General features: G+C 42.6%; 1 protein-coding gene across 2 annotated transcripts in view; it reads left to right on the top strand.

The window, feature by feature from the left end:
* Nucleotides 1-13150, top strand: part of cfap57 (cilia and flagella associated protein 57) — a 93596-nt gene that overhangs the window by 53209 nt on the left and 27237 nt on the right. For both annotated transcript variants that reach the window (XM_072574565.1, XM_072574564.1), the window contains exons 17-18: nucleotides 7578-7721; nucleotides 11412-11528. In XM_072574565.1, coding sequence (XP_072430666.1) covers nucleotides 7578-7721; nucleotides 11412-11528 — 261 coding nt within the window. The remainder of the gene's footprint in view (nucleotides 1-7577; nucleotides 7722-11411; nucleotides 11529-13150) is intronic.

The raw sequence follows: 13150 nt of genomic DNA, 5'->3' as shown, positions 1-13150 counted from the left end.
TCACCGTCCACCCTACCAACCTTCGCATAAACCAAATCATCCGCCGACATTTCCAAACAGACCCCCACCACCAGGGATATAGTTCCCTCCTCACCCCTTTCTGCCTTCCGCAAAGACCGTTCCCTCCATGACTACCTGGTCAGTTCCACGCCCCCCCTTCAACCCCACCCTCCCATCATGGCACCTTCCCCTGCCACCACAGGAATTGCAAAACCTGCGCCTACACCTCCTCCCTCACCTCCATCCAAGGCCCTAAAGGAGCCTTCCACATCCATCAAAGTTTTACCTGCACCTCCACCAATATCATTTATTGTATCCGTTGCTCCCGATGCGGTCTCCTGTACATTGGGGAGACTGGGCACCTCCCAGCAGAGCGCTTTAGGGAGCCTCTCCGGGACACCCGCACCAATCAACCACACCATCCTGTGGCCCAACATTTCAACTCTCCCTCCCACTCTGCCGAGGACATGGAGGTCCTGGGCCTCCTTCACCGCCGCTCCCTCACCACCAGACGCCTGGAGGAAGGACGCCTCATCTTCTGCCTCACAACACTTCAACCCCAGGGCATCAATGTGGACTTCAACAGTTTCCTCATTTCCCTTTCCCCCACCTCACCCCAGTTCCAAACTTGCAGCTCAGCACTGTCCCCATGACTTGTCCTACCTGCCTATCATCTTTTCCACCTATCTACTCCACCCTCCCCCCAACCTATCAACTTCATCCCCTCCCCCACTCACCTATTGTACTCTATGCTACCTTCTCCCCACCCCCACCCTCCTCTCATTTATTTCTCCACCCTTCAGGCTCTCTGCCTGTATTCTTGATAAAGGGCTTTTGCCTGAAACGTCGATTTTACTGCTCCTCGGATGCTGCCTGAACTGCTGTAGACCAATGAGGCTAACATCGGTGGTGGGCATGTTGTTGGAGAGAATCATGGGGACAGGATGTATTTGGAAAGGCAAGGACTGATTAGCAATAGTCAATATGGCTTTGTCAGTGGGAAATCATGTCTCACAAACTTGATTGAGTTTCTTGAAGAAGTAACAAAGAGGATTGATGAGGGCAGAGTGGTGGACGTGATCTTTATGGACTTCAGTAATGCGTTCAACAAGATTCCCCATGGGAGACTGGTTAGCAAGATTAGATCTCATGAAATACAGGGAGGACTAGCTATTTGGATACAGAACTGGCTCAAAGGTAGAAGACAGAGGGTGGTGGTGTTTTTCGGATTGGAGGTCTGTGACCACTGGAGTGCCACAAGGATCGGTCCTGGGTCCACTACTTTTTGTCATTTATATAAATGATTTGGATGTGAGCATAAGAGGTATAGTTAGTAAGTTTGCAGATGACACCAACATTGGAGGTGTACTGTACAACAAGGAAGATTACCTCTGATTACAATGGGATCTTGATTAAATGAGCCAATGGGTTGAGGAGTGGCAGATGGAGTTTAATTTAGATAAATGTGAGGTGCTGTATTTTGGGAAAGCAAATCTTAGTGTGTTGCTGAACAAAGAAACCTTGGAGTGCAGATTCATAGCTCCTTGAAAGTCGAAGCGCAGGTAGATAGGATAGTGAAGACGACGTTTGGTATGCTTTCCTTTATTGGTCAAGAGTATTGAGTACAAGAGTTGAGAGATCATGTTGCGGCTGTACAGGACATTAGTTAGGGCCACTTTTGGAATATTGCGTGCAATTCTGGTCTCCTTCCTATCAGAAAGATGTTGTGAAACTTGAAAGGGTTCAGAAAAGATTTACAAGGATGTTGCCAGGTTTGGAGGATTTGAGCTATGGGGAGAGGCTGAACAGGCTGGGGCTGTTTTTTTCTGGAGCATTGGAGGCTGAAGGGTGACCTTATAGAGATTTACAAAATTATGAGGGACATGGATAGGGTAAATAGACAAAGTCTTTTCCCTGGGGTCGGGGAGTCCAGAACTAGAGGGCATAGGTTTAGGGTGAGAGGGGAAAGATATAAAAGAGACCTAAGGGGCAACTTTTTCACGCACGGGGTGGTACCTGTATGGAATGAGCTGCCAGAGGATGTGGTGGAGGCTGGTACAATTGTAACATTTAAGAGGCATTTTCAACTTATTGAAAAGACAGAGAGGTGGGCAGAGGGGGTGGGGTTGCCTTGTTAGTTAAGAACAAAATTAAATCTATGGTATTGAATGACATAGCGTCGGATGAAGTGGAATCTGTGTGGGTGGAATTGAGGAACCACAAAGGCAAAGAAACCATAATTGGAGTTGTGTATAGACCTCCTAACAGTGGTCAGGACCAGGGACGCAACATGTACCGGGAAATAGAGAAGGCATGTCAGAAAGGCAAGGTTACATTGATCATGGGAGACTTCAATATGCAGGTGGACTGGGTAAATAATGTTGCTAGTGGATCTAAAGAAAGGGAATTCATGGAATGCTTACAGGATGGCTTTTTGGAACAGCTTGTCATGGAGCCCACAAGAGAGCAGGCTATTCTGGACCTAGTGCTTTGCAATGAACCAGACTCTATAAAAGATCTTAAAGTAAGGGAACCCTTAGGAAGTAGCGACCATAATATGGTAGAGTTCAGTCTGGAGTTTGAAAGGGAGAAGGCAAAATCGGATGTAATGGTGTTACAGTTGAATAAAGGTAATTATGAGGGCATGAGAGAGGAACTGACTAAAATAGACTGGAAGCAGAGGCTAACCGGGAAGACAGTAGAGCAAAAATGGCAGGAGTTTGTAGGTATAATTGAGGACACTGTACAGAGGTTCATTCCCAAGAAAAGAAAGATTCACCGGGGAGGGATTAGACAACCTTGGCTGACAAAGGAAGTCAGGAAATGTATTAAAGAAAAAGAGAGATCCTATAAAGTGGCTAAGAACAGTGGGAAATCAGAAGATTGGGAAGGATACAAAAGCAAACAGAGGATAACAAAGAGTGTAATAAGAAATGAGAGGATCAAATATGAAGGTAGGCTAGCCAGTAATATTAGAAATAATAGTAAAAGTTTCTTTCAGTACATAAGAAACAAACGTCAGGCAAAAGTAGACATTGGGCCACTTCAAACTGATGGAGGAAGCCTAGTGATGGGAGATAAGGAAATAGCAGGAGAACTTAACAAGTACTTTGCGTCAGTTTTCACAGTGGAAGACATGAGTAATATCCCAAAAATTAAAGGGTGTCACGGGGCTGAGTTGAGTATGGTTGCCATTACGAAAGAGATAGTGCTAGAAAAGTTAAAAAGTCTTAAAATTGATAAATCTCCTGGCCCGGTGGGATACACCCTAGAGTTCTGAGAGAGGTGGCTGAGGAAATAGCAGAGGCATTGGTTGAGATCTTTCAAGAGTCACTGGAGTCAGGAAAGGTCCCGGATGATTGGAAGATGGCTGTTGTAACCCCCTTGTTCAAGAAAGGATCAAGGCAAAAGATGGAAAATTATAGGCCAATCAGCTTAACCTTGGTTGTTGGTAAAATTCTAGAATCCATCATTAAGGATGAGGTTTCTAAATTCTTGGAAGAGCAGAGTCTGATTAGAACAAGTCAACATGGATTTAGTAAAGGGAGGTCATGCCTGACAAACCTGTTGGAATTTTTTGAAGAGGTAACAAGTAGGTTAGACTAGGGAAACCCAGTGGATGTGGTCTATCTAGACTTTCAAAAGGCCTTTGATAAGGTGCCACACGGGAGGCTGCTGAGCAAGGTGAGGGCCCATGGTGTTCGAGGTGAGCTGCTGGGATAGATTGAGGATTGGCTGTCTAACAGAAGGCAAAGAGTTGGGATAAAAGGTTCTTTTTCAGAATGGCAGCCGGTGACGAGCGGTGTCCCGCAGGGTTCGGTGCTGGGGCCACAACTGTTCGCATTATATATTAATGATTTGGATGAGGGAACCGGGGGCATTCTAGCGAAGTTTGCCGATGATACGAAGCTAGGTGGACAGGCAGGTAGTACTGAGGAAGTGGGGAGGCTACAGAAGGATCTAGACAGGTTGGGAGAGTGGTCCAGGAAATGGCTGATAGAATTTAACGTGAGCAAGTGCGAGGTCTTGCACTTTGGCAAAAAGAATAAAAGCATGGACTACTTTCTAAATGGTGAGAAAATTAATAAAGCCAGAGCACAAAGGGATCTGGGAGTGCTAGTCGAGAATTCTCTAAAGGTAAACATGCAGGTTGAGTCTGTGATTAAGAAAGCGAATGCAATGTTGTCTCTTATCTCAAGAGGGTTAGAATATAAAAGCAGAGATGTACTACTAAGACTTTATAAAGCTCTGGTTAGGCCCCATTTGGAGTACTGTGTCCAGTTTTGGACCCCACACCTCAGGAAGGACATACTGGCACTGGAACGTGTCCAGCGGAGATTCACACGGATGATCCCTGGAATGACAGGTCTAGCATATGAGGAACGGCTGAGGATACTGGGATTGTATTCGTTGGAGTTTAGAAGATTAAGGGGAGACTTAATAGAGACGTACAAAATAATACATGGCTTGGAAAAGGTGGATGCTAGGAAATTGTTTCCGTTAGACGAGGAGACTAGGACCCGTGGACACAGCCTTAGAATTAAAGGGGGTCATTTCAGAACAGAAATGCGGAGACATTTCTTCAGCCAGAGAGTGGTGGGCCTGTGGAATTCATTGCCACGGAGTGCAGTGGAAGCCGGGACGCTAAATGTCTTCAAGGCCGAGATTGATAGATTCTTGTTGTCTAGAGGTATTAAGGGCTACGGGGAGAACGCTGGTAAGTGGAGCTGAAATGCGCATCAGCCATGATTGAATGGCGGAGTGGACTCGATGGGCCGAATGGCCTTACTTCCACTCCTATGTCTTATGGTCTTATGGTCTTATGGATGGGTATATGAATGGGAAGGGTTTGGAGGGATATGGGTTGGGTGATGGCAGGTGGGACTAGATTGGGTTAGGATATCTGGTCAGCATGGGTGGGTTGGACCAAAAGGTCTGTTTCCATCTGTACATCTCTATGACTCTATTATTGACAAATCTGCTGGAATTTTTCAAGGATGTAACCAGTAGAGTTAATTAGGGTGATGTGATTTATTTGGACTTTCAGAAGACTTTCAATGTGGCCCACATAAGAGATTAGCATATAAAATTAACATACTTGGGATTCGGGGTAGTGTACTGACATGTATACAGAACTAGTTGAGAGACAGGAAACAAAGAGTTAGGTCTTTTTCTGGCTGGCAAGCAGTAATTAGTGGGGTACTGCAGGGATCAGTGTTTGGGCACCAGATAGTCACAATATATAGAGGGACCTTGATTATTCCCAAATGGGCGGGGAGCATTTCGTTCGGTTAATTGAATGCTGGACAATCGCTCCCTGATAACATAGTTAGCTATGCATCAAGACCTTGTGATCTTGATTAGATCACCGAAATTCGATTAATCGAATGCCGGTTAATTGAGGTTTCTCTGTATATTAATGATTCAGATCAGAAAATTAAAGGTAAAATCTCCAAGTTTGCAGATGACACAAAGCTTGGTGGGAAGGTGAACTATGAGGGGAATGCAGACATTCTTCAATGTGATTTGGACAACATAAATGAGTGAGCAAAAGCATGGCAGATTAAGTAAAATGTGATAAGTGTGAGGTTATCCACTTTGGTAGCAAAATGGGAAGGCAGATGATTCTCTAAATGGTGATGGATTGGGAAAGGAGGAGGTGCAGTGAGATCTAGGTGTCCTTGTACACCAGTCAGTAAAGGTAACCATGTAGGTGCAGGGGGATGAAGAAAGCAAATGGTCTGTTGGCCTTCATAGTGAGCGAATTCGAGCACAGGTGCAGGGATGTCTTACTTCACTTGTATATGCCCTTGGTGAGATCACACCAGGAGTATTGTGAGTAGTTTGTTCAGGCTATGAGGGAGTGCAATAAAGGTTTCCCAAACTGATTCCTGGGGACGACAGTTCTGGTGTGTGGAGAGAGACTGGATCAGTCAGGACTATAATCACTGGAGTTTAGAAGAATGAGGGTGGATCTCATAAAAACTATAAAATTCTAAAACATCTAAACAGAGTAAATGCAGAAGGACGTTCCCAGTGACTGAGTAGTCTAGAACCAGGGTTCATAGTTTAAGTATACAGGATAGTCCTTTCAGGACAGAGATGAGGTGAAATGTCTTCACCCAGAGACTGGTGATCCTGTGGAATTCTCTGCCACAGAAAACAGTTGAGACCAAAACATCGAATGCTTTCAAGAAAGCGATACATATAGTTCTTAAGGCTGAACGGATCCAAGGATATAGGGAGAAAGCAGGAACAGAGTGGCCATTACTTCCTTCTGACATTGTTGAATCTACTTAGTTGTTGGCCAATTTGAATGGATAGAACTCTTTAAGTAGGACTTCCACCATATTGTCACCGCAGGACAGCCAACTTTGTGTCAGTGTTGTGCTGATTGACTTTTCAACTAGTTTTTGGTGAGGTGTGCAGGTGGTGAGGAATATGTCCTCCCCAAATCCCACCCATAAAACTCAATCCATACTGTTTAAAAAAATTGCTAAAGCAATCAGGGCATCATATTTTTAAAAATCAAGGAAATGTTCATTTGACCTTAGAATCTGAGTTATAAAATAAAATATAAGATGGAAAATATCACAAACAGTTTTGCAGTGATCTATAATAAAAGTATAATTCAAAGACTGAATAATTGATAATATATCTCACATTACCGAGCATAAAACCACAAATTATCTTGTTCCTCTGGGTGACAATATCTGAAGACATGGGAACAGGTGTAGTGTTTTCTAGTTTTACATCTTCATTAATTATCTCAATCACTCTAATGTTTTTGTGTTGTTTGTCAGATTTCCATTCTTGGGTGAGCCACAATTTACTTTAGTTATATAAATACTGAAGTAACTGTCTTGTTCTCAGTATGTTCTCCATTTTTGCCACAAACGCCATCTCCCTCCCCGTCACTGTCTCATGTGAAATAAGATTGCAATCTCAGCTTTCTACCTGACCTTAAAGTTGATCCTTAAATCTCATATTCCCTTCGACAAAGACTGCTATCTCCACCCTGTAACATCGTTTATCTTTGCTGCTGTTTCACCAATCTGATGCTGAATTGTTCATGTCTTTGTCATTTCCAGCCTCAACTATTCCAATGTTTTTCTTGCCAGGCTCCCATCTCTTACAGTCTATTGATTTCAGTTCATGCATGACTGATATACTTGTCAATATTATAAAAATATTGCACATAGAAGAAAATGTACTTGCATTATAGTACAGTAGATGAAACTAGATTTGAGGAAGCCAAATTTATCCAGTTTAAACCATCACTAATTGGTATAAACCTTACTGGATAACTGCATGGATATATCTGTACATATCATGACAAATAACAAGTCGACCACTAAATATACTGTACCAGCACCATTCTAAGTATAATGCCACATGCATAATGCAAATCTCATTGAAGCCTGTTACTGTCATAACACTTGGAGTTTACAAAGGGAAATCTAAATAGAAGGTGGAGGTTAGTTGAATTTCAATTCCTGACTTATAAAGCAATTATAACTGTACTCAGTTTCACACTTGTAAAACTAAAATTAATCTAACATTATGTCTATGTACAGGAAAAGCGGATCTATGATCTCAAGAAGAAAAATCAAGAATTGGAAAAGTTTAAATTTGTTCTGGATTACAAAATTAAAGAGCTTAAAAAACAAATTGAACCACGAGAAAATGATATAAAAGAAATGAAAGAGCAAATACAGCAAGTAAGTCTTCAGAAAACAAATGAGAACTTTTGAAATAGCTTGTATTTTTATTAAGCTGCATTTATGGGATACACCACTGCTAGAGCAACAAATGCATATGTGCATAAGTTCAGTATTGTAGTGTGATATTATGTGACAATTTCATTCAGTCTTACTACAATCTAACAGTTTAGTCGCATTCAAGAAGCACCTGGATGACTACATGAATAGGAAGGAAACAGAGGGTTATGGATTCTGTAAGTAAAGACAATTTTAGAATGGAAGGGAAAAATGTGTTGGCACAGGTTTGGAGATCCAAAGGGTCTGTTCCTGCGCTGTATTGCTCTTTTTTCTGTTTCTCTTTGTTCTTTAAACCATTTAGCAGCACTTCACACATAGCTGTCATGAAGTTAGTTTCCTATTTAAATATTCATTGTGCAAGTTTATTAATCATTGTTAAATTCAATTATGCATCCTCTATAACTGTAACAAAAATCTCTAAAGTGTGCTCGGCTTCCCGTTCCTTACTTATGTAAGGAGTGAATAAAGCTGGTTTCATTACTGTCCCTTGAGGAACATCACCCATATGTTTCAACAATGTTACAACAAATATCTTTTAAACACTGTTTGCCCTTTTCCATTTTTGTAGCCAGTTTGCTGCCTATGCTACTGTATTCTCAGGGATTAGTTGTCATTCCCAATTGCTCACTTCTTTCTGTTCCGCAGATTCAGGAGATAAGAACAATTTACTGTTATGGTGCCGAGACATCATGGGTGCAATTGCGTTTGTGCAGATGGATTACAGTATCCATTTTTGTGTTGGGAACATGCTCAATTTATATTATCCCTTATGCCCTTAGTACTAAATCACCTTGCCGTAATTTAATTATCATTAGGATTGCATGCACATACAGCTGCTATGTGATGAGCTTGGGATTTTCGATCTTATCAGGTTTTGAGGCAAGCAGTTTGAGTTGGATGGTTTGGGCTGGAAATCATGTCTCATTAACTTGATTGAATTTTTTGAAGAAGTAACAAAGAGGATTGTTGAGGGCAGAGCAGTTGATGTGATCTATATGGACTTCAGTAAGGCATTCAAGGTTCCTCATGGTAGACTGGTTAGCAAGGTTAGATCTCATGGAATACAGGGAGAACTAGCTATTTGGATACAGAACTGGCTCAAAGGTATGTGACCGAGGGTGGTGGTAAGGGGTTGTGACCAGCGATGTACTACTAGGATCAGTGCTGGGTCCACTGCTTTATGTCATTTATCTAAATGATTTGGATGTGAACATAGGAGGTATAGTTGATAAGTTTGCAGATGACACCAAAATTGGAAGTATAGTGGACTGTGAAGATGGTAACCTCAGAACAACAGGATCTTGATCAGATGAGCCAATGGGCCGAGAAGTGGCAGATGGAGTTTAATTTAGATAAATGTGAGGTGCTGTACTTTGAGACGACAAATCAGGCCAGGAATTTTTACACTTCGTGGTAAGGTCCCTTGGGAGTATTGCTAAACAGAAACCTTGGAGTGTAGGTTCATAGGTCCTTAAAAGGGGAGTCACAGGTGGACAGGATTGTCAAGAAGACGTTTGGTACACTTTCCTTTATTGGTCAGTGCTTTAAGTAGAGGAGTTGAAAGGTTATGTTGCGGGTGTACAGAACTTTTGGAGTACTGCATAAAATTCTGGTCTCCCTTGTACAGGAAGGATGTTGTGAAACCTGAGTGCTCAGAAAAGCTTTATGAGAATCTTGCCAGGGTTGAAGGGTTTGAGCTATAGGGAGAGCCTGAATAGGCTGGGGCTATTTTCTCTGGAGCGTCAGAGGGTGAGGAGTGACCTTATCAAGGTTTATAAAATTATGAGGGGCATGGATAGGGTAAATAGACAAGGTCTTTTCCCTGCGGTGGGAGAGTCCAAAACTAAAGGGCATAGGTTTAAGGTGAGAGGGGAAAGATAAAAAAGAGACCTAAGGGGCAACTTTTTCATACAGAGGATGGTGTGGGTCTGGAATGAGCTGCCAGAGGAAGTGGTGAAAGCTGGTATGATTACAACATTTAAAAGGCATCTGAATGGGTATGTGAATAGGAAGGGTTTAGAGGGATATGGGCCAAATGCTGGCAAATGGGACCAGATTTATATGGGATAGCTGGTTGGCATGGACAAGTTGGACCAAAGTGTTTGTTTCCATGGTGTACATCTCGATGATTCTAGATTGCTCAAATCAGTTGAAGCAGAGGAAAAGCCACTCAGCTGAAGCAAATAATTGATTAAAACACCAACCAACCCAACCGCCCCATGGCTGAACACTTTAACTCACCCTCCCATTCTGCCAAGGACATGCAGGTCCTTGACCTCCTCCATCGTCAGACCCTGACCACACGACGCCTGGAGGAAGAGTGCCTCATCTTCCGCCTAGGAACCCTCCAACCACACGGGATGAATGTAGATTTCTCCAGCTTCCTCATTTCCCCTCCCCCCACCTTATCTCAGTTCCAATCCCCAGATTCAGCACCGCCCTCTTGACCTGCAATCTTCTTCCCGACTCTCCGTTCCCCCCCCCCCCCCCCCCCTCCGGCCTATCACCCTCACCTCCTTCCACCTATTGTATTCCCAGTGCCCTTCCCCCAAATTCCCTCCCCCCAACCTTTTATCTCAGCCCGCTTGACGCACCAGCCTCATTCCTGAAGAAGGGCTTATGCCCGAAACATCGATTCTCCTGCTCCTTGGTGGCTGCCTGGCCTGCTGTGTTTTTCCAGCACCACATTTTTCAACTAACACACCAATTCAACGCTTAGTCCATCAAGGCAGTAAGTCATTTTACTCATTGGTAATAAATAAAATGCATGTCTTGTTATTTAACCGTTTGGATTTCAGATAGCTGGATTCATAGGATCCCTACAAAGCTTTGATTATTTCTGCCTCTAAAGGAATTGTCTGGCGAATAAAGGCAAAATACTGCAGATTCTGGAAATCTGAAATAAACGTAGAGAATGCTGGAGAAACTCAGCAGATCTGGCAGCATCTGCAGAGAAATAAACATTTATGTTTCAAGCCCATTATGATTCCTCTTCAGAACCCAAGAGTGTATCAACTGGTTCATACTGGACTCAAAACATTAACTCTTTCTCTCTCCACAGATGCTGCCAGATCTGCTGAGTTTCTCCAATATACTCTGAATTTGTTAATGGGTTGTCTCTTGTAGTTGTCATGCAAGAAGATCTCAGTCGCTGGGATTATAAACTAATAAAAACTTGCATTAGAAATAAAAGCTTCCTTTAGGAAAATGTAATCATTGCTTATCAATTTCTAAACTGTTTCACTGTCCCCATTAATAACTATTCATTCTCCTAGCCCGATTGTTATCCACTCCTTGTCTGTCCAACTGTTCTTGTCTCTCCTTGAGCTCTATTTTCACCTATCATTTACTCCTTACCCTTCCCCTTCCCCTTCCCCTTCTTCCCTTCCCCTTCTTCCCCTTCTTCCCACCCCCCCCCCCCCATCCTATCTTCTGTATATAATCCAACTTCTTCCTTGCTACCATCAGTTCTGAGGAAGGGTTACTGGAACATGAAATGTTAACTCTGATTAGATGCTGTCAGATCTGCTGAGTGTTTCCAACACTTTTTTTTTGTTTCTGATTTCCAGCATCCACAGTTATTTCAGTTTTTAGTTTCTAAACGTACGTGTCTCATTTATCCTTCTACAGATGGAAACCGAATTGGAGCTGTTTCATAAACATAATGCCCAGCTGGAACTTAATATTGGAGAACTCAAACAGAAACTAAAGGCCACAGAAGCAGAGATGCGTAAAGAAATGGAGAAGGTTAGATAGTGCTATGCACATGGTTAGCTATATACAAGTACACGCTAGGGCAAATGCACATATACAAATACAGCTTTGCTCATGTCAAAGAACTAGATAAATTCTAAGCTTTAGTTGTATCTAGATTGTATATTTATCAAAATGTATTTTGTACATGCATTGGAATGCATTTTTGATCATTTGAGAATGTAATTTGATTATTTGGTCTCCAACTAAGCTTCTAATTACCAAAGTTTCAAATTAAGAAGAGTAAGCTGCTGTATTCCTGATGTTGGTGCTTTTTTTACTTAAGGAACCTGAGTGTGTTCTTCCTGAACATAGGTTCTTGATTTATTGGTTGCTTCATCTGAGCTAGTCTTCTTGGCAGTGGTCATTTGTCATTGCCTTCCACTTTCTGGAACAGGGTGAGGAGGAAGGTGTCAAGTCTGTTTCAGCTGGAATGAGAAATGGATCAGGTAGTTGTCATTAATCTAAACAAATTGCTATCTGCCCAGCCAACTGAGTAACCATCACCTTTTAATAACACTGTAAAATATTGAATTAAATAATTCAGTGAAATGAAGCACTCATTTCTCGTTCCAGCTTTCTTTATTGAGCTGAATAAATCAAACCAAACCAAATCAAATAAGCAATAATGGTCTCACCCAACTGATGATCTACCGAGAGCCCTGCGTCATATCTTTTAGAAAAGAATCCTAAAGACAGCAGCCAACCTTCACAAAGACCTAAGGTCTTGCCTACCAGGTTCTTCTGATCCATCAGAACAGCAGTGCCAACAGGGAGGCTTGGAGCCATCAGATTCCAGATCACAGATGTGTGATAATGGGAGAGAGGCCACAGAGAAGGGCTTACTGGAATGTGTGGGAAGAGGCTGTGTCTCTAGCATTGATTTGAGGTTGGCTGTCACAAGGACCGCCCTTTCCTAATGTCGGGTTCCTTGATCAAGCATGAAGTATTTTATTACGAGGGACTCTTAGTAGGAATCTAAAAGGAACCTCACTTGTGCTTGTGTGTACTATGTACTGTGTCCCACTTGGCAAGTTACCCACCCATCGCTGACTAAAACTAGCGACAGCGGTATAAGTGAAAATTAGTTGCCTGTTTAATACCCTCAGCTGGAGGGGAAGGCTATCCATGATCCTCCTCACCACAGATTTGATTCTAAAGGAGCTGGAAGGCTGTGGTGTGCTCCATTAAAATCTCCCAATGTGGGAGCGTATTACAATTCATCCTGAATATCTGAAACATTGATTTACTAGGCCAGAAATGCCCAACCTGCAAGAAGGTAGTGGAAAGGGCAGGAGAGTATTTTTTTTAATCAGACAGGAAGGTGTGTGTGGAAATACCTCCCCTCCCCAATTTTCCTGCAATTACTTCTGGGTTAGGAAGGTTCAAGCCAGCCATCCTGCCTAAAAATCAATGCAAGTGGCCATTTCACCCTGCAATTTCTGGAAGTTACCTAGCCATGGGCAGGGATGTTTATCACATGGTCTTATCACGAGGAAGATCTTGGCAGGTAGGGAGATCCTCCTTCCCAACCACATTGCCAGATTTGTTTTTAGGTTAGATTAGATTTGATTAGATTCCCTACTGTATGGAAACAGGCCAAAGCATTTGCATGA

Source organism: Chiloscyllium punctatum, chromosome 7 (genome assembly GCF_047496795.1).
Source record: "Chiloscyllium punctatum isolate Juve2018m chromosome 7, sChiPun1.3, whole genome shotgun sequence".
Taxonomy (NCBI): domain Eukaryota; kingdom Metazoa; phylum Chordata; class Chondrichthyes; order Orectolobiformes; family Hemiscylliidae; genus Chiloscyllium; species Chiloscyllium punctatum.
The sequence above is the reverse complement of the archived record's forward strand: the minus strand, read 5'-3'. Positions and strand labels throughout refer to the sequence as shown.